Source organism: Channa argus, chromosome 21 (genome assembly GCF_033026475.1).
Source record: "Channa argus isolate prfri chromosome 21, Channa argus male v1.0, whole genome shotgun sequence".
Lineage (NCBI taxonomy): Eukaryota > Metazoa > Chordata > Actinopteri > Anabantiformes > Channidae > Channa > Channa argus.
Genome location: NC_090217.1, coordinates 5,574,777 through 5,596,766, shown reverse-complemented (window position 1 = coordinate 5,596,766; position 21,990 = coordinate 5,574,777). Strand labels below are relative to the sequence as shown.

The window sequence follows — 21,990 nt, the reverse complement described above, 5'->3', positions numbered from 1 at the left end:
AAGAATTTGGACAGATCAGACGCTTCCCAGATGGAGATGGGTAACGCATAAAAATCAAAACTGCTTTTATGCTGCACATCAAAGATCCAGTCTAGGCCATGATTCCCCTGTGACATACCAGTCTTACAAAATGTGCTGAATTGGACAAGTTTCATTTCTGCTACCTCAGCAAACCATACAGACTGTTGAAAACTTTTTTTTTTTTTCGTACGTAAGGGGACAGTTAAATGTCCTAACCTCACAACAAACATTTCCTAAAGAGAACCAAAATGTAAAAAGGTAGCAGGTGTAGGGATGCTGGAGTGATTGTAACATGTCTGTGGCTGTGGTTTTTTTTTTCACAGGAACACTGCAGCCTGTGTCGCCGTGGCGGTGGTTGTTCTCCATCTTGATTCCCCTTGTGCTGTCAATCAGAGCTTTAAAGAGACGCAGTCTGGACCGCTCAGGAGCCCTGGGAGGTCAGTGTGTCCACAAATGACTCTGTAATGTGTAACGATCCGCCTCTAGTAATGAAGCCACTGAGAAAAGACTTCACTCATTACTGTTGAGCATTTTAGCTTCTTTTAGCTGATTGGTTTGGTTTTACAGCTCAAAACTTTACCTTGTTTGGCTCAGGCTCACTTTTATAATTGTGCAGTAAGTAAGAGAGAAACTTGACTAATCCAAAAACCAATTTTTTTATTCAAAACCTGATTTAAAATGTAATAGATCAGCTTTAATTTGTGATGTGTTACAAATCAAAGAAGGGCTGCTGTGATATGAATGTTAGCAGGCTGAGTGAAACAAAAGAAAGAAAATTTGTGACAATGAAAAAACCCAACTTAACTGGATATTTCATCGTTATTTTTGACTAGATTGTGAAGTAAATATATTGAGAAACAGTCATCAGTTCTCAGTACTCTTTATCTTAAGAGGTTTTGAACTTAGAGTGGTCTAAAGGATTCATGATCCCATGATGGTCTTGGCTCAAATCACTGGGCATCACTGTGAAATCATCATTCGTCACCATTTAAACCCACAGTTCTTCCCTGAATGTTCAGTTTTTCATGGTCATAAAATTCCAACAAAACCAGCCTGTTTTAGTTTATTAGCTCATTCAGACTGTAGCTTTCTGATCAGAATCTGTGCTGGCTCTCAGCTGGTTCTGTCCCACCTGTTCAGTGTGTTTACTGCAGCTAATGTTAAAGATGAGCTTGTTGTATTGTTACTCAGTTGTTTTCATGCTGAGTAGAAAGAAATTCCAAACTACAGGAAAGTAAGGGAGTAACGCTTATTTCTTGAGGTCAGTTTTCCATGAAATCTCTATATCGGTGAAGGTCTTTCCCCAGAGAAAAGTACTTTTTTCCAAAAACAGCCATGATAAATCCATTCGATATTTATAAAAATGACAAACTTTAAAAAGGTCGATCACAGTTTTGTTTTATATTACTTTTGTTGATAGCAGTAGTAAATAGTAACCCAATAGTAAATGCAAATGGATTTCTAGTTTGAACCGTACTCTGAGTGAAATCATATTTTCAAGAAATCCCAATGTTTTCAAAGAGTCAGACTTTGCAAATTGTTCCCAACACTGAAGCAGAAACACCAGTTAAAATAATTTTCTATATCTACTGCAGGAACCTAGAGCTGAGAGACAGGCTAAAGACAGGAACATGTATTTTCTGTATATTATTATTCTTAGGAAGTGACAGCTGGTGGACTAGATCTGTCCCAGCCTGGGTCAGTTGCAGGGCTTTTTGATTAAAAAGAGAACTGATTCTGTTTGGGACCATTGCCCATGATAAATTAAAAAAAAAATTTCTGATGGGGGGGAACATTTGTACAAGCAGAATGTACCATACAGCAAATATTTGTTTGGCTAAAATGCTTTGACCTTGGTTTGCAAGTCGGAACTGAACCGGTTCAATATGTGAAAAAGTTCAAAGCATTAAAGACTGTGTGTTGTTTCATGTTAGCAAGTGATGCCAGCACCTGTGAGTCAGTTACCTGATGTTAAATTCATTTTACAAAGTTCACTCACCGCTCTGTGGACTCTGTCCTGTCCACTGTTTATCTCACAGACCTTATTTTTTATTTTTTTTACTCATATTAGAGCTTTTCAGAGTAAAGGTCAGTGCATACAAACAGAAAAGGCTGCTGGCTGACATCTCTTGTAGGATGTGAGATTTCATCTGACTGGTGGTTCCGTGTTTACTCAGTTTTATGTTTGTTTCTTAGACTCTCAGAAACCTGTGCAAGCTGCTGGGAATTTGTGGATTATGAGTCTTTGTTGATTTCCAATTCTTCACATTTTTGCCAAGTGCATTAATAAGTAATTCATTTATTATTTACCTGATTAATCATGTTTAGAAAATAAAAAAATGCACATTACTTTCTCACAGCACAAAGATGCATTAAAACAGCTTGTTACTTTGTTACTGACATTTGACTGGTGCAACCAGTGCAATGTCAATGTCAAGACTGAAAAAGGTAGTTGATAAAGTAGAACTGTTTTCAATTACTAAACTAATTAACGGCTAATTGATTAATAATTGCAAGATTTAAAATATTGTCTTGAGTCTGTATGTGTTGGCTCGGAAGTTGATTTTCAGTTTGTATGATGATTTGTTTCATGTTGATTTGTTTTCTCAGCTCTTCTGGTGGGGTTTGTGTTGTTGATGGCAAACTTCAGCTTCTTCTCCGCTCTGTTGGCCTTCTTCCTCACCTCTTCCAGACTGACCCGTTGGGGTGGAGCACAGAAGAAGAAAATGGATGCAGAATATAAAGAAGGTGAGGCTTGTGAAGGAGGGCTTTGTTTGGATTTATTCAACTTACATTTTCAAATATTCCGAGTTTGTGTTTGTGTTAGGGGGCCAGAGAAACTGGGTCCAGGTCTTCTGTAATGGAGGCGTTCCCACAGAGCTTGCACTGCTTTATATGATCGAGGTAAATGTACATTTCTGTACAAAACATAGGACATTACCAGAAATGTCATGTTACACGCAAATAAAACCCATAAAGCAGATGTAAAATGTGGTTGGTTGTGTTTCAGGTGGGTCCAGGTGAGATCCCCATTGACTTCAGTAAGCAGTACTCTGCCTCCTGGATGTGCCTCTCTCTAGTGGGAGCTTTTGCCTGCTGCAATGGGGACACCTGGGCATCTGAGGTGGGACCAGTCCTTAGCCAGTCACCACCTAGACTCATCACCACCTGGAAGGAGGTCCCAGCAGGTAAGAGGCTAAAGAGAGCCAGAGTGAGGTCCCCCTTCAGTGAGGGTGTCCTGATTACCTAAATGCATTTCAGAAGGGAAGGATCCCAGATTGACTTGGCAGCAACAACCTCATTTGTTTACTGCTGTGATATAAAATCAGTGGATAAACTGTGGTCCAGTAGTTTCTTTTGTCAAGGGTTAGGTCTAAAAGTGTATGAATGTGTAGATAATGTAAAAGTCTTAGAAACATCCATTATCTGTAACCCCTTATCCTTGTGGGGGGACATTCAAAAATATGAAAGCAATGCTACTGAACTCGTATTCAGATCTAAACTTTGTTTACTTTTCTCTCCAGGAACAAATGGAGGAGTAACTCCCGTTGGATTGGTTGCCAGCTTCCTCGGTGGGCTTGTGGTAGGCATGGCTTACTTTATAACACAGCTTCTGTTCGTCAGCGACCTGCACCTGGCAGACCCTCAGTGGCCGATCATGGTGTACGGTGGTATGGCTGGACTACTTGGATCCATGCTGGACTCTTTCCTGGGAGCTAACATGCAGTACTCAGGTAACAAAATGTTATTTTTTTTAGTGCTCTTAGAATTATTCAATCACCACTTTTATTATCCTAGAAAACTGGCCCCCTATAAATGACTCGAGTTGTCCATATATTTTAAAAATGTGTTTCTGAGAAGTAATGAACTGATAATTATCAATGTAAGTATTATGTTTAACCAAATAGTTCATGGTTCTGTGTGGATATTACATTAAGTTGAGTGATCATGAACCGTTAAGTGATTATCAGCACAAAAATTACAGCCTCTTCAGGGGGGCCCGCAGAATTGAAAGGGAGGCAGAGATGTGTTTTTTGTACTTTTTGCCTTTATTTAAAGTATGATGCAATAGATGTTGCAGTTATAAGACTAGAAAATCATTCATCTATCATGGTGCTCCACAAGTCCTTGACTATGACAGGGAAGGTTAGAGAGTTGGTTGACACGATGCAGAGAATGAAGGTGGATATACTGTGTGTGCAGGACACCAGGGTTCAAGTTGTTCTACCATGAGTCAGATAGGAAGAGAGATGGAGTAGGAGTTAATCTGAAAGGAGTTTGTGAGAAATGTTCTAGAGGTGAAAAGAGTAACAGACAGGTTGGCGAGTCTGAAGCTGGAAATTGAAGGAGTGATGTTCAATGTTAGTGGTTATGCCCCACAGGTAGGATGTGAGTTAGAAGAGAAGGAGAAATTCTGGAGTGAGTTAGATGAAGTGATTCAGAGCATCCTCAGAGGGGAGAGAGTGGTGATTGGTGCAGATTGCAATGACATGTAGGTGAAGGGAACAGAGGTGATGAGAATGTGATGGTCTTCAGGACAGGAACGCAGAAGGACAGATGGTGGCAGACTTTGCAAAGAGGATGGAAATGGCTATAGTGAACACTTTCTTCCAGAAGAGGCAGGAACATAGGGTGACGTATAAGAGCGGAGGTAGAAGCTCTCAGGTGGACGACATCTTGTGTAAATGTTATCTGAAAGAGATCAGTGACTGTAAAGCATTGGTAGGGGAGAGTGTAGCCAGACAACACAGGATGGTGGTGAGGAAGATGAAGAGGACAAAGGCAGAGCAGAGGATGAAGTGGTGCAAGTTGAAAAAGCACAAATGCTGTGTAGTTTTAGGGGAGGAGCTGAGACAGACTCTGGGTGGTAAGGAGGTGCTTCTGGAAGACTGGACCACTACAGCTAATGTGATCAGGGAGACAGGTAGGAGGGTACTCGGTGTGTTATCTGGAAGGAGGAAAGTGGACAAGGACACTTGGTGGTGGAACGAGGAAGTTCAGGAGTATAGACAGAGAAAGAGGTTAGCTAAGAAGAAGTGGGACACTGAGAGGACTGAAGAGAGTAGACAGGAGTACACAGCGTAAGGTGAAGGTAGAACAAATAGCATATGAACACTTGTATGTTAGGTTGGGCACTAAAGAGGGAGAGGTGGATTTGTACAGGTTGGCCAGACAAAGAGATGGGAAGGATGTGCAGCAGGTTAGTGCGAATAAAGATAAGGATGCTAAGGAAGAGTGAGAGGATGCCCGAGGACTAGAGGAGAAGTGTACTGGTGCCTGTGTTTAAGAACAAGGGAGATGTGCAGAGCTGTGGGAAAGAGTAGTGGAAGCTAGTCTAAACGCAGAGGTGAACATTTGTGAGCAGCAATATGTTTCATGCCTAGAAAGAGACAACAGATGCAGTATTTGCTTTGAGGATGCTGATGGAGAAGTACAGAGAAGATCATAGGGAGTTGCATTGTGTCTTCGTAGATTTAGAGAAAGCGTGTGACAGGGTGCAGAGAGAGGAGCTGTGGGATTGTATGAGGACGTCTGGAGCAGCAGAGAAGTATGTTAGAGTGGTGCAGGACATTTATGAGAGCTGTAAGACTGTGGTGAGGTGCTGTAGGTGTGACAGAGGAGTTCAAGGTGGAGGTGGGTCTACATCAAGGATCGGCTTTGAGCCCGTAGGTGGAGGAAAAATTAGAGAGGTGGAGGTCTGCTCTGGAAAACAGAGGAATGAAGCCTAGCTGCAGTAAGACAGAATACATGTGTGTGAATGAGAGGGACCCAGGTGGAACGGTGAGGTTACAGGAAGCAGAGGTGAAGAAGGTGCAGGACTTTAAGTACTTAGGGTCAAAGGTTCAGAGCAACGGAGAGTGTGGAGAAGAGGTGAGTGCAGGCAGGTTGAAACAGGTGGAGAAAAGTGTCAGGTGTGTTGTGTGATAACAGTATCAGCAAGAATGAAAGGAAGGTGTTTAGGATGGTGGTGAGACCAGAGATGTTGTTCGGCTTAGAGACAGTGGCACTGAAGAAGAGACAGGAGGCAGCAGAGCTTAAGATGTTGAGGTTCTCTGTGGGAGTGACGAGGATGGACAGGATCAGGAATGAGGACATCAGAGGGACAGCGAATATATTGGTAGAGGGATGCTGAGGTTGGAGCTGCCAGGCAGGAGGTCTAGAAGAAGGCCGCAAGAGGAGATTTCTGGATGGTGTGAGAGAGGACATGAAGTTAGTTGGTGTGAGAGAAGAGGATGCAGAGGACAGAGTTAGATGGAGGCACATGATTCGTTGTGGTGACCCCTGAAAGGAAAAGATGATGATGTACCTTTTCTCTATGGAGAGGTGTTGTTGATATCTCGTGACAGATTTGCTAAACAGCACTGGCAGCAGTGCAGATGTATTTAAAGGTTTCTAAAATTTTGATTTGACAATGAAGAACCATCATGTTCTTCATGAACCTGCTCTATGCAGAGCAGGTTCTGAGTTCAATAGCACCTCGCTAAAATAGCACAAGTCAGCAGTAAAACTACCTGAACGTTTCATGAAGGATTTGGAGTTTAGTAGCAGATTTAGATTTAGTAAAAATAGCTCTAAGCTATAACTTAATTAGTAAGGATCTCATCTTTTCTAATCAGATTATTTGTAGAAATGGTCATTTTGTTATTTAGAGCCTAAAGGAAGCAATTAGTATGTAGGTAATAACTTCATGGCAGAGATGCTGTATTTGATTGTAAAGGTGTACCTAATAAAGTGGCCACTGTGTGTATTGTCTCTGCTCTAAAACGGTAATATTAGTTTAAATTAATTAGTGAATGTCACTTAAATTAACTACATATCCGAAGCAGTCACAACGCTAAGTACACCTGTGCAGTTTAACACTATCCAATACAGTGGCTTTGTCATAAATTTTACTTTTATAATTGCTGAAACTATCCGGAAAGTGACAATTCTGTGCGTTTATGATTAAAGTCAAAGTTGATAGTGGAGTCGTACTGGACTGCGTAATAAAAGGTGGTTCTAATGTTTGGGCTCTCTGCTTTTAATACAGTGGCTGTATTGCATTAAATTGCACAGGTGTACCTAATGTTTTGGCTGACCAGCGTATGGTATAATGTATAACATTATTATTACCTGAAGGTGAACTTGCACTGCTGTGGAGTGGTGACACCGGCAGTGGGCCAAGGTTGTGTGTGCTCTTTAACAATTCCTGTAGTTGTTGAGTAAAAAACAAAAAAAAAATACATAATTATGGGAATAAGAGATTTTACTGAATTGAACCCAGACCCAAAACATAACCATCCCAACCACATGTTCCCTCTGACTGTCTAGGTTTTGACTCAAGTATTGGGATGGTGGTCAATTACGAATCGGCCACTACCCGGCGCATCTGTGGGAAACCCATCTTAGATAACAATGCAGTGAACCTGTTCTCCTCCGTTCTCATCGCACTCATCTTGCCGGGACTAGCGTGGGGGCTGTGGCCACGATAAAACAGCGGAGGACTGATCTGACGCCAGCTGCTGATTTAAAACATTTTAGTTGGTTTGTAATGATCACAAATTTAAGAATACATTTCCTGTATTATGTCTGGGATGCACTTGAGATACTCTGATCACTGAAGAAATTTTCTGCCACCATGTTAAAAAACTGGTCACATAATTCAATAAAAGATGCTGAATTGTATGAATCAGTTTCTGACAACTTGTAGCACTACAAGAAAATTGCACGGAGCCACTTTCAATTTGTGATGAAATATTTAAACCAACAGCTACAACTTGAGTGTTAATGTGCAGCGTATCTCACCTGAATGTAGTGCACTTGATCTCTGACCTCATCTCATCTCATTACAGCATGTGAGGTGGAAAACAGAGTCCATGGAGAGCAGCAGGTTTCCAGAGGTATTACTGTTTTATTTCAGAGTGTCTGAGAGAAAAGGCACTAAACCAAACCGGGAGAGTGTCGTTAACTTTGAATGGTGGAGACAGATGTAGAGTGAAGTCAGAATTAAATAAACACAGTTTACAGAACACCAGGCATCAAAACACACACCCACCACATTTTCTCTCTCACACACACACACACACACTCAGACACTGATAGCTTACAATCTACAGGTTTCCTGATTAATTAAATACAACAGGAAAATTCCCCAGAATTTCTCTAAATATGCCAAATCACAATTTAGTGTTTTATTCTTCCTCTTACACAAGTTTCCTGAAGCTTCACCAACACCATGACAACTAAATATAATAGATAAATGATAAAATATTGTTTGTCCTTCATACAGAAACAATCTTCAGAAGGTTGAAAAGACATTTTTAAGCTCCATTTAGAGAGAATTAACCAGGAGGTTGGGAATGAAATGCAAAGACAAAAGCACCACAGAATAACAAACCTGGACACAGACATAATATACTGAAAGAAAAACCAAAATATTATATAGAAAATATAATATAGAAAAAAAAGGAAAACCTGGGACTTGACCATGAATACATGTAGAAGAGCTTTTATAGCCACTAATTTTACTAATGGCTGTAATATTTACATACTGGTTCCCAAATAGGCCCATTCGTTAGTGTTTGCATGTATCAGATTAGTTCCAGTTTCACCCAAATGTCAAGTTTTACAATAAACTTCTAGAAAAAAAAAATCAGAAACACAAAGTTCTTAATCAGCAAGTTTACAGAAAAATAGGTGGGGGGGGGGGGGTGTAGGAGCTTTACAACGATGCTTATAGTAATGATCTTCTGATTATCTATGCGTTCAACTGAACATCCTTCAAATATGGGGAAAACCTTTCCCAGACTGCCTTCATCATTTCAAGTTTAGACTAAAATTAAATAACAGCTTATACAAAGTTTTGATTGTATTATCACCAGTTTAACTGCAGAGTTCCTTTTCTGAATAAAGACACAACCTAGTTGTAGTTCTGAAACAGGTCTGAAATTAGCCAGAGCAAAAGGGACCATTAGGAAAAAATGAGAATTTGTTGGTAAAGGTGGATTTTTTTTTTCTCCCAAATAGAAAAATGCTAATTTGTAACGGTAATACATTTCTTGTAATATTACAAATTCGTATAATTCAGAATTTTATCCTCATACATTTTAATCTTAATATTTCTTGAAAAATTCTAACTTTACTCTAAAATAAAAAGCAAAGTTAAAGTTCTTGAGAAGGGTTAAGATGTCAACATATTTCAATTTTAACTTCTCTTTTCAGGCGATATTGGAGTGCTACATGTTTCAAAAGTGAAAATCTATTTTGGTCTCAAACTCTCAACAGAAATGGAGCAAAGCTCAGTGACGATAGATGTCACAGTCCTTCAGTCTTTGCGATGAACCAAAAACAACCACAGTTGTTCTCTCTCGCACAAAAACACTCACATGATGGAGAAAGGGAAGGAGGAAGGGTTTCCTGAAATGACTGGATGAGAGTTAGAAAACCAGAACCAGGGAAACGTAAGCCGTGATTGGAGAGTCTGTCAGTCTGTCCATCCATCACAGCTCGTCTTTGTAGTAGCCGAGCTTAGCGAAGGACATTTCCCTGCGGAGCTGCATCACCTCCCAGAACATCTGCTCCACTGAAAACACAGAGTGAAGGAAAAACACCAGTAGGTCACATGATGTTCAACCTTCCTGTCATCAGTGGCAGACAGGAAGGAAGTACATTTACATAACTACTGAACCCAAACACAGTTTAAGTTCAATTTAAATCTTGACATTTTCATGGAACCAAAATGATGGTGTATTTGATGTATCTGTACCCTTAGATACAAAAGAAACCAAGTCTCTTCTGAATATTCATATTTGAATTTTCACCAGATTCTAACAATATTTATTTTTTTTTGTTTTAAATGACACTCGTGGTTAGAAAAAAATATGTCATTACACAGTTAAAACCCTGACTCTGTATCAGTTAATTTAAAAAACTAATTTGAACAGAAACATCCCCTTTTTTGGTCATATGGGTGAACTGATGTTGGTTTTCTTAGTTTTGATTCCTTAGTAAGGATTGCCAATTGTCTCCATCTTAAAGAATTTGTTTATTTTAATTTAAAAAATTTTTGTTTGTTTTATGCAATTTGTGAATATATTTAAAGCAAAACTAAATTAGCAGATTAACTGTTTCAATACTGGATATTATAGTTCAGCATACAGCTGCCAGGTGTCATCCTGTCATTTATGATCAACTTTTACTAATTAATTCTTAATCATACTTGTCAAATTAACAGTTTAACTATACTGGTCCCCAATACAGCGAGAGCTACAATCTGTCACTCAGTCTGACTTTTCTCTTATGGGGAGAACTCCTTAGGTTCTCAGTCATCTGCTTCAGCATTAGTAAGGAATGAGGTTGTGTCTCACCGTCCTGCTGTTTGACCAGCCCTTGGTGGATGTAGCGAATGTAGGTGAAGAAGTTACACACTGCTGTGATCTGAAGAAAACAGACAAACAAGAACTGTTTACTTAACTATGCTACATTACGTTACAAATGAAGATGTTTGTGTTTGTGTGTTCATACTCACTCTGTATCTACAGTAGGGAGATACATAGTAATAGTTGGATGAATCTCCAAACTTGATTCTGTGCTTGCAGGTTTTGGTCTGACCACTCAGGGCACATTTTCTATCAGAGATGGACACGGATAGAGACAGATATAAGTTTGTTTTTTTGAATGTTTCCTTAGAATTACAGCAGGGAATCAGAATTTTTCCAAAATCTTTTAGTCAAACTATACAAGACTAAGAAGCAAGAAAGGAGCGAGGGATTACTGTTAGATATTTATCACAATTACTAAGGTTTGTTTCATCAGGATCTCTTTCATAAACCTGGACAGGCCGAAGGATTAAAAGGAGGAAATGTTACTAGTAAGCACAGGAAGAGCCAGGTAAGGTGAAGTAGTAACAGTAGAAAACAAAAATGCAGATGGGAAAGAGCGAGCGTGAGACAGACTCATACTTACGTGACAAGCTCGGCACCTCGGCCACTAGAGTAGGAAATTGTGGAAAGATGGAGAGATGATAATGAAGGAGTGAAAGCTTGATGAAGAGAAGAGAGATTAGGTGTGTGTGTGTGTGTGTGTGTGTGTGTGTGTGTGTGTGTGTGTGTGGGTTCTCACTTTGGTCCCCCACATTCCACCGCCGAGGCTTTGACCACAGGCAGTGGCTGGAATCCAACCGGCTCCACACTGAGCGTGTTCTGTTCCACGGCTTCCAAGATGGCCGAACCCAGCTGAGGGACAAGAGGACAATTAAATGACAGGATCAAGGGACACGGAAGGGTCTATTTTTAGTGTGTGTAAGCTGTTTTACTGTACATCTAAGGATACGACTGAGGCCGTCACAACCACTAAAAACCACTGCAGAACCTAATTCTACAATGTCTCATTTACAGTGTTTTTTAATATCTAAAAATAAATATTCTCTCTCTGCTAACCTATCAGGCATCCTGGGACATCTTTCACTCCTGGCTATTAGTGCCTGTATAATAAATATTTTTTTTAAAAAGGCATAATATTGCCTCTGAGTGAAATCTGTCTGTATCTCTCGGTACCTCGCTCTTGCTGAAGGTGAGACAGGGGTAGATATCTTCACGATATATTCTCTCCAGGAAGCAGCAGCTCCGGTTGAGTGTCGGCTCCTCCTTCCATGCTCTGAAATCACTGAACAGCTGACTTTCCACCTACATGTCCATCAACACAAAGTTCTGAATGTTTGTTTTGAAAAAATAAATAATTTAAGTTGTATATAATAATTAGTAAAGACAACATGGATCTGAGTAAAAGGCTGGTGGTACCCGTTGGTGTTAAATACAGTTCTGTCGGCCTATGCGAGTGCCCCTACCTCTCTACACTCCCGTACAATGGGTTGTGTGGCTGAAGGGTCAGGCTGCGTCCCCAGGATGGCAGAGGAGGTGCTCTTGTTTCTGCTGTGGCCCTTCCTGAAGGGAGTCTTACCTCCTCCTCCTGCAGAGGGGAGTTCACCCACGGGAGAGGTGGGAGAGGAGAGGACCAATGTCTTCAGGGCCTGAACCTCTGCCTGGAGGACATCAATCTGAAGGAGGAAGAGAAGATGATCGTTCAGGCCACATATTTAAAAAGGTCTCAGGGTTAAAAATCTAGTTTTTATTACAGGTAATCAAATCTTTTTGAGAATAAAATATCCTATATCCCTCTGCATCTTTAACATGCAAGAACATTTTTATGTGAAAAAGACATTAGACAAGTAGTTTTCATTACTTACATAATTTAGCTTTACGCACTTTGATAGATGTGAGACTTAAACTGTAATTTAAGCTGAGCTTAGACTTAAGAGGAGCATTTGCAGGTCATGAATATCACCTTGCCCAGGGCTTCTTTCAGTTGTTTTTCAGCAGTTGCTTGTTTGACGTTGGCTTCTCTGACCATTTTGTGGGCCTCCTGGGAAACACACACACACACAATTTAATGTTTTTGGAAATTGTCTTCACTGATTATGTGCTGGGATTTAGTCTTCATTCTTTAAGTATAACAGCAGCTCCAAAAAGCTCAATGCAAATAAAAAGCGTTAAGTAAATAAAAATTAAAACCTTACTCCGTAAACACTCCCAGTGCAACTATTTAGCTGCTTGTTTTCCATTTGACACATACATAAATAGAGGCTATGTAAAACACATATTGATAAAATCCCAACACCGTCTATAAGAAAAAGGTAATAGTGGGACAGTAAGAACAAGGAGGAGGATTGTCAAGAGAAAAAGAACAGTGTGTAATGAAGGCCGGCTGGACAGATTCAGTCCACTTCCTGAACTTGTACGGCACAGCAAGAAATCTGCTGAGCAAGCATCGAAGACACATGCTGAGCCTGAATTCAAATGCAGCTGTTGAACGTACTGAAATAAAACAAATCTCTTCATTTCCTTAAATTTCCTAACAATTTCTGCTGCTTTAAAAGTCCAACTGCTATCAAATGTAGCTCCTTTACTGATGTGTGCGCCCTGTCTGCAACAATGACATACTCTACATACTCGGGCAAACTGCCTTCACGTCCTCTCAGGCACTGTTGTTTCTAACACTAGTGAGCTCTGCGGACCAGTCTACAACAAGCACAAAGCCAACCACGATGGGTTTTTTGTTTAAACTTTTACATTTCTATGCATCAGTTCTTCTGGTTCTTTGCCAGTATCCGATTTGCAGCAGGTATTGAAAAAAAAAAAAAAAAAAAAAAAATGTAGAAATGGAAGTAGTTGTGTGGTTCCCTCAGACCAATAAGCCAATCATCAAGGTGCTGTGCAAAGTTAACACAGCTTTAAACAAAGATGTTTCAAAGTTTAAGAGGCACGCCCCCGTGGGGAGGGGGTTTGTCATTGTGGCAGGCGTTTGCCCTGATGGTGGATCAAGTAAACAAACCTGAAAGGTTTGATGGCTGCGAGGTTTGGATTTCACACTGACACAGGTAAACTGACAAATGATCAAACCTAACTTTGTGGCCTGTGTTAAACATTTAAATGTTTCTGTCCCGTTTCTGTCTGGCCGCTGCCTCAGAAGGAGGGGAAACAGGAAGCAGAGGAGACGGACAGACTAAGGAGAGGTGGACCGACCTGAAAGAGACTGGCGGTGAGCTCCTCCAGCTCCTGGCCAAGCTGGTCCCTGACTTTAGATAACCTCTCACACTCCTCATCCTTTAACAGCAGCTCCTTCCCACACAAACCAAAACAAAACAGGAAAACAACCACCAAACAAACACATGAAGGTAAAAAATTCATATGATGGTCACAAGAAAACAACAAAACGAAAATGAATAAATCAAAATTAGTGAAATGTTTGAAAATTAAACGATCATTTCCATTTAAACTAGTGTCTGGTCTGACCCAGTCAGACTGTCATTCTGACTTAGACGTGTAAAATATTACACTGCCATCAGATTAACATAACTTGTCACATCTGGAATGGTCTTTAATAACAATGTATATAAAAAAAATTAAATGCAGTAAAATAAAATATGAAAAATTACATGATGTCAGTCTAAGTAATGAGAGCTGTGAAGTGATGTTGTGGAGTCTCACGTACATATTCACATTTCCTTGCTAACAGCACACACACATTTAAATTCAAAGTATAGTTCAGAGGCCGTGTGTGCACGTGTGTTTGTGTCCTACCCTCTGGGCCTTGGCAAGCTCCTCCTTCAGCCTCTCGTACCCTTTCTCTCTCACTTCCATTACCGATGGGCTGCGCAGCCGTGACAGGCTGTCACTCAATGCGCTACACTCCTCCCCGTCCTCTCCAGACAGGAAGTTGCCCTCAGCAGACTCTGCTTCAAGGCCTGGCACACTGGCGTTAAAAAAAGGATTTCAGATGGTAGTGAAACAATTTGGTTCTTTGCATCTTTCGCCACATTGCCCGTTAAGAGGATCTCATAGCTAATCTAATGTAATCCCTGTGCCTCACTGGGTAAATTGCTGGTTGAGGACATAATGACAAACGTGACCTAAAACATAAAATATGATCAGATCAAACGTCAGAGGGGAGAGCCATAGTAGTTTCTTTACCTTCCATTGTGGCTGTGCCGTGGCGTAGAGTAAACGGGCTGTGTAGGGAGCTGGTCAGCCCGCAGGGAGGTGGGGAGGCCAGCAGGTGGTGCTCCGAGAGAGTGGGTCCGATACAGAGAGGTGGGTGGGGTGCTCTGCCGGGGAGGAGGACGCTGTTCTGCTTGGTTCTGCAGGACGGCACACAAGGAACCGATAAAGTCGCTGAAAATGAACCTGGTTTTCAAGAGAATGCCAGACGTACTACCAACTGCAGCTCCCACATAAGACGATGTTTTGTAATTGGGTGAAGGGGTTGTTGGGAACAAAAACTATGTTCTTAGTTTATGAGCTCTCTTTGACTTCTTCTTACAATGTGACAGGAAACTAAAGCCTTCAGGAGAACCAGATCCCACAAAGTTCACTAAATTTGGTGTGATGTCAGTTTCTGTTCAGTCCTGTTTAGCCTGTATTTAACCTTTTGGCAAATTGGCACCATTACACATGCATTTTGCTAAATTAGCGGTTTGTACGTGCACGTATGTATGAGTTATGACTCCTATGAGGAGTACAATTTCTGACTAATTTATCTCACCTTTAACTCTCCAGAGCCCCCATGAGGAGGCTTTAATCACTATTGGTTTAGTCCTGCAGAGCTAATTAACAGCATGTGGATTGTGTTTTCAAATAGAGACAACAGCGGGTATAATTATTATTTTTAATCATCCTCACAAACTCTACTCTGAGCTGTCACAATGTAACAATTGTGGTGGTATCATCACAATAAGTGAAAGAAATTCTATAATCGTTGGCATATTTACTTACATTTGTTAGAAGAAGGCGTTTTAAAACCAGAGTGAACGAACAGTAAGACTGAAACAGAAGCTGACGATACTAATCTATAAAAATATCTCTATTACTCATCAGTTTAAAATATCTGACTGCTGACAGGTTTTTACCAGATCCTCTGATCTGCTTCAGAGCAGAAACGGAATAGATTATCATGGTGATTTAACCCAGTAAAAATGAGCCAGCTTCATATTACCAGAAAAAAAAATAATCCACTAATCTCATGTTGTTATACAGATCCCAGGGTTTGATAGTCTGCACACATCCCAAACCATGCTAGATTTAGCTCTACCTGCATGTGATGAGGTATTGACCTTGAACATACCTGAAGGTCAGGTGTGGTGGGCGAGGCCAAGTTAACCTCATGGAACCCCTCCAGAGTTTCAGCATTGCTCTGACTGCTGCTGCAGGCCATAGCAGCTGCTCTCAGACATCATACACTCTGCATAGAGCACACACATCTGTCGGTGATGCTGCAATGTACTTTTTCCATTTTAAAGTATTTGAAACATTGAGTCCGATAAGGCTGAAAGCTGCTTTAGTCCAGACATCAGAGAACTGGTGTCAGCAGGGAGTCGAACAAAAGGCTTCAAAGCTTGTTTACAGTGATAAACTACAAATCACCACTGATAAGTTGTTTTTTGGCTGCAAGTTTGCACTTAAAAAGTCTGTCATCAAATGTGTTTAGAGTAACAAACAGGGAAATCGAATAATTGAACACAGCTGCACAGGAATCTTACAGTCATCCGTTATTACGAATCGTTGTATCTAACAGCAGTGGTGCACTAGTACATACAGGCAGGTACCTGTATGTAGTATAAACCCACCTCTGGTCACAGGAATTACTGCTAAACTAACATACACCATGCAGAGTAAGGCCACAAGCATCACTTTTTTGATGTAAGGGGAAACACTTCAATATGCAACAACACACTCTGAAGCTACAATAAATGTGCCTGTACCTAAAGCCTGATTTAGCTTACACATCAACAACCCACTTAGCGACAGGTCTTTATTTCAAAATGATTGGCACTAGAGTGTATACACAAACAGTACCACAAACTAATGATGGTAATTACTTTGAGAGTCTCTGAAGAGTGGTTGTAAACGTCTGAGGCCACTGCACATGCTCAAACATAGGGTTCCAATTACACTGTTTCACTAACACATTGCTTTATAAGCTCTGGACTCTAAAGTAAGGTTCTTTGATATTCTGATTAATATGCTCAGTGGCCACAGGTCAGGCGTTGGCTGTACTGGGCAGCCGTGTGGGGTGAACATTTGTAACTATAAATATGAACAGGCTGTCCCTGAAAGACGGAGCTAGTCTCTCTGTGAATCTACCCTGAATGTACAAAGGTTCAAATAAAAATTATCTGATAGAATAGAAATAAATAGAACTTATCAGAAACACACAATTTTCTTCAACCAACAGTGGAAGATTCTCTTAATCACAGCATCTAAACCGTATAAACTGGCAAGACCATAGGAAAAAAATCATAGTTTTAACCTCCAGTGTGGAAAGGTAAAAAAAAAAAAAAAAGAGCAAGACAGACACAAAAAATAAATAAACAGTACAACTAGAGTACAAATTCCATTTGACAAGAAAAATGCTATTCTTTACATCTGTATAGAAGATGCTTTTTAGGGCTGAGAAGAAATACAGGTTACATACAGAGGGATAGTATCATTGCCATTTAAGGAACTGATTGATGAGTTATATAGGGGTTATGTTTGGGCTATAACTAAATGAGAAAGGGGAGAATATTACTTTCCACATGCCACACAGCAGTACCAGTTGTGAAAGCCTGACATTAATATACAGAAGGGCTCTTCAGGAACAGGAGTAAAGAGCTGAATGAAATCTTAAATGCAGAATGGCATAAAAGTAATACAAGAAAAAGATTCATCTAGTATAAAAGTCTACATAGATTTTAAATTATGACAGTTAAACTGTTTGAAATGGATTTAACGCAAAACAAAAATTTTTAAAATGTAAAGAGAAAGAAGAAAGCCTGGTGAGATTTACACTTCATTTCAAAGTGTTCTTTGAATGTGTGCATTTGTATGTGTATGTGAGTGTGTTCATTGTACCATAGTGCAGCTGTTGATGGAGATGCTGTCCTTAACCTGAAAGAGAAAAGATACGGTTTTTAATTTTGGTTGGAAAGTTTATGTTGTTTTTTTTTACCATTATATGGCAACTGTCAAATTAAAATCAATCAATCAATAACAAGTAAACTTTAAATCTTGCTGCAATATTCATTAGCCGCTCTGTGGACATGATGTGCAGACAAACTGGTGCCAGTGGCTTTCTTAAATCTCATACATGAACTGTATTTCTGTGAACTGTTCTCTGCATGGCATTCTACTCATCCAAGCAACATCTGAGCATGTGTTTTAGTTTTGTCCGACAGCGAGTCTGGACAGAATTTGCAAATTGTTATACATAAGTTTTGACGCTTTGGTGAACCATCTATGTTGACTAGAGATGTACTGGTGTAACGATTGTTTGCATTATTATTTTGGCCATAAATCTCATTATCAACAGTATCATGACAATAATAGTTAAGCCTTTCCTGAAATATTTGTGCCTAAATATAGTTAAAATCCTTTTTACATTTGTTTTACAACTTAACTAAAAAAAAAAAAGAGAGAGATAATACATTAGGCCAAGTGGGTTGATGATTTAAATTTTAAACCCCAGTTGTTTGCTTCATTTTATTGATATTGATTTTAAATATAGATGAATTGCATCTTTTATCAAGTGTTTGTTTGCTTAATATTTCTTAAAAATGCTGAATTTTTAAAACAACTGTGAAGATGTAAGATATGACAGATCCTTACGGTAAAAACTGATACATCAACTAAGATAAACTTGATGAAACTTTGAAACCATGTCACTAACTTTTGTGGTTTCATATCTGTATTTGTCCATTTTTATGATGCAGCCTATAAAGGTAGGCTGGTCTAGTTTTATTTCTCGGTCAAACTCCCGCAAACAAGCCGACCGAAACCAGAAACCAGCATGGGAGTGACTGAAAACTCTTAAAGCATAAAGTGACAAAGCATAAAGTCTATTTTCATACCAGAGAATAATTAATTCTATTCTTAAAATATTTTCTGTGACGCTCTCTGTGTTCTTAACCTACCTTTTGTTTTTCCTCAGCTCAGCATGATATTTTAGCACCTCCCCAGTTCTACCTGTTAAGCCTGGTTTCTTGCTGTGGGGTGGGGCCCTCTACACAGCATATTTATTTAAAGCTGGTGTGGCTCAGTAAAACACATGTCACTCCCCCTGTCTACCTAAAAGTTCAGCTGAAGAACAAGCTCTGTTTCTATAAGTATGATTATGTCACAGTCTCAGCTTCCTCTGTTAATAATTGTTGGAAATGCCAGGAGATACACCTACAGTTAATGTTTCAACCAATAACATTTCTCTTCAATACCCTGTAAAACAATCCTAGATGTTTAACAGCGTACTAGATGTCTGCTGACAGAAGCTGGGCAGACATTGTGTGGGTCAGTCCATCAGTGCAGCATTTGTTCGGTGGCAATTCTAATGGTCCTACAAACTAGAGGGCTGTGTTCTCAGTGCTGACAAAACAAGAAAAATATAGCTTGACTTGGAAAACAAAAAGGGGGGAAAAAAAAGAATAATAAAAGATGGTAGATGCAGACAATATTGTATGCTCTACATTGAAGATCTTTTTTAATTTCACAGCAGTTTCCACAATAGTTTTAGCCACAAAATGTAAAATATACTTGTCCAATAATATTAAAAGAAGCTCACTCCCCTTTAGAACACATTTTGACAGCAGCCAGGTGGGAAATTAAACCATGGAACTGCTCAAACTGCAAGACAGCTGACCCAAATCTCCAACATGCCAGAAATCCAAATTGTTACCCAGGAGTAGCATTAACCAGGTGCAGGGACATCCAACAACTAAAACCCAAAACTCGGGATGTACTGATGAAGTTGCTTTTGCTCTGATACAAGTCCTAAAATAATGATGATCTGCTGATATTTCCTCTGACCTAATATGTACTGACATGTAAATTAAAAAGTATCACACACACATTTGCCATCTGTAAACTTCTCAATCTTACATTTATTTTCACATGCTTCTTTATCCGAACACTGCTCTACCATAATTGTAAATGTATAACTTTAAGAGTCGTACATGATGATAAACTAATCAGAGGCAGAAGACGCAGCACTGTTAGAGTGGATGCACAACACTACGTTTGCCTGATCACATCAGTCTGCAAAAAGCACATGAACCCAACAAAGGCTGTTATATTCTAGTGAGCCATTAAAGTACTCAGTAATCATTAATTAGGGACAGCTGACAAAACTTTTGTCATCTTAATGCATGAAACCGACAGACCACCCCAGCTCAAAAGGAGAAGCTGTGACCTCAATATATTTATTCAATATTTGTGCTATTTGCTACCTTGTAGCGATTCTGTTTATTCTGCCAACCTCTGTGTCTAACCTCAGAGTCACTTCTAAAACAGCCCAAGCATTTTTCTCACTTGGAAACCAATTTTCACTCTCATATGAAATGAAAGGCCAAACTGGAAAATAGCACAGCCCAACACAGTACAGTGAAGAAATAATCCACATTTGGCCTTATGCTTAAACTAATGGTAAGCCCAACACAATTCTGCTATTACAGCTCAGGTTTATTGTTATTTATATACAACAAAAAAATTTAACTAAAAATGAACAACTACAAGGATAATTCAGTATTAAAGTATACCTTGCACCAGAAATATTTTATAGAGCTGTGTACTCAACATAGTTGCGAATGTCTGTGAATGTGTCACCATGGAAAACATCACACACCCTGCATATGAGAAGATACACACAAAGTGAAAGCATCACACCTGTCAGTCAAACTCTGGTGAAGCCACCGGCCCATGGAGACCCAGGGAAACCTGACCCACTGAGGGACGCTGGGCACATATCTGGTTACTTAATCCATCTGGTAAAAGCTCATCCCGTGTGTTTACAGGGTATATACGCTGACACCACACCGAGCAGCATGGAACCAGTAATGGTTGAAGTATTCTGATTCGTTACTTACTCAGTATTTGTACTTTTCCATAGGTAAAGATGAAGTGCTGAATGTTGAGTATAACCAGGCCGATGTATGAAGGAAAGTACAATCCCAATTCAAAAGAAGTTGGGACGATGTGTAAAACGTAAATGAAAATAGAATGCAATGATTTGCAAATCTCATAAACCCATATTTTTTATTCATAATGGAACATAAACATATCAGATGTTGAAACAGAGATTTTACCATTTCATGGAAAATATTAGCTCTGCGGTCGTAATGCAAGAAGGTCCCCGGTTTAATTCCACCTTCTGAATGGAATTTGCACGATATCACAACAAAGGAACGCAGCAAAGCGAGGTTTTGATACATAGCTCTTAACAAAAAGACAAGGGTACTTATTGGGAGGATCTGCCCGTTTATTTCCTTCTCCACTGGTCTAAGTTTTCAGCTAATTTGCCATGAATTAAAGAAAACATACACAAATTATGCGGGGTCAACCTGGTGCCTTTGGGGCCCCCTGGAGTTTGGATTTGCTCGGCTAATAATTTAGTTAGCGTTTCCCATAAAATGTAAATTCTCAAGTAAAGTTTGGATTTCACTTGGGTACATTTATTGACTTGATGCAGCTTCTATCACTGATCAGTTAAAGACGTGTTTTAAGCTTGTGGTTCACCAGCGACAGCTAACGTTTGGGTCAATTAGCCGCGGCTAGCATGTGCCCTGTTAACCAGCGGGCTAACACGCTATGAACTACTGAACAAGTGGCAAACGGCCAACGTTTAAAGGCTGACGGGCGCTACCTGAAACTGTCCGCATGAAAGATGCATGTTTGACGGCTTAGGTTTCGTTGCCACATCGAGCTGACCATTAAATTAAACCGAAGAGCTAACGTTAGCTAGCTAAATCACACCGGGTTCATTCATAAGCGATTTCTGTTCAGCTTCAACGGTAATGTCTGAACTGCATAAAATAAACCCACGTGAAGGCGTCAGGACGTCTCCAACAACATATTCTCTCTTTTTTTCCCCCCCATCTTCCAAAAATGTTACATTAATGAATAACGTTACCCATAATTATGGAATTATGAAACAACCCCTGCTTCCATTATCGGCCAAGGGTTGGCAGTTTTACTGATTTTATTAGCAGTAGCGGGATGTGTATTGAATAAACGCGATGTTAACCGAGGCAGATGTGAATAAGCATTGACAGCACGAATGCGTGGCTTCAAGGAAACGAACGGGGCGACAGACGGCTGGCGTCCGATAATGGGTGCATTTGGCTTGATGGTACGTTTAAATGTAGCTAGGCTAGCTAGCTAGCGGGCTGGGAAAGTGCCACTAAATTAGCCCGCATTAACAATAAAAGCAGCATCGAAGCTGCAGCACTTAATAGCACGTTAGCTGTGAACTCACCAGACCTTTATGTGGACAGCAGCCGGGTGAGTCGGTCTTCCTCGCACCAACGCAACAAACAAACAATTAGACACAAGCACGCACACACAGCTGCGCTTGTTGACGCAGAGCACAAGCAGGTTAATCTGACTGACGGTGCGTTTACGGACCACTGGG

The 21,990-nt window shown here is 40.1% G+C and overlaps 2 protein-coding genes across 12 annotated transcripts in view; one reads left to right on the top strand and one right to left on the bottom strand.

Moving 5' to 3' along the window:
* Positions 1 to 7,686, top strand: part of tmem19 (transmembrane protein 19) — a 16,288-nt gene extending 8,602 nt beyond the window's left edge. For all 3 annotated transcript variants that reach the window (XM_067490229.1, XM_067490228.1, XM_067490230.1), the window contains exons 3-8: positions 345 to 458; positions 2,632 to 2,769; positions 2,849 to 2,925; positions 3,032 to 3,209; positions 3,546 to 3,755; positions 7,333 to 7,686. In XM_067490229.1, the coding sequence (XP_067346330.1) occupies positions 345 to 458; positions 2,632 to 2,769; positions 2,849 to 2,925; positions 3,032 to 3,209; positions 3,546 to 3,755; positions 7,333 to 7,493 (878 nt within the window). In that variant the 3' untranslated portion in view covers positions 7,494 to 7,686. The remainder of the gene's footprint in view (positions 1 to 344; positions 459 to 2,631; positions 2,770 to 2,848; positions 2,926 to 3,031; positions 3,210 to 3,545; positions 3,756 to 7,332) is intronic.
* Positions 4,048 to 21,990, bottom strand: rab3ip (RAB3A interacting protein (rabin3)). Of its 9 annotated transcripts, XM_067490216.1 has the most exons (17): positions 21,835 to 21,988; positions 17,448 to 17,483; positions 15,679 to 15,795; positions 14,529 to 14,695; positions 14,139 to 14,310; positions 13,581 to 13,676; positions 12,343 to 12,420; positions 11,846 to 12,055; positions 11,556 to 11,684; positions 11,122 to 11,234; positions 10,966 to 10,989; positions 10,529 to 10,628; positions 10,368 to 10,437; positions 9,387 to 9,583; positions 7,807 to 7,941; positions 7,135 to 7,210; positions 4,048 to 6,205 (listed from the first exon to the last, which is right to left on the bottom strand). In XM_067490216.1, exons 3-14 carry the CDS (start codon positions 15,766 to 15,768, stop codon positions 9,501 to 9,503), a joined length of 1,332 nt encoding a protein of 443 aa, XP_067346317.1. In that variant the 5' UTR covers positions 15,769 to 15,795; positions 17,448 to 17,483; positions 21,835 to 21,988; the 3' UTR covers positions 4,048 to 6,205; positions 7,135 to 7,210; positions 7,807 to 7,941; positions 9,387 to 9,500. The 9 variants fall into 9 exon arrangements, with proteins under 9 accessions (XP_067346317.1, XP_067346316.1, XP_067346318.1 ...); XM_067490215.1 differs by having other exon boundaries at positions 7,807 to 9,583; XM_067490217.1 differs by having other exon boundaries at positions 7,807 to 9,583; positions 21,840 to 21,977.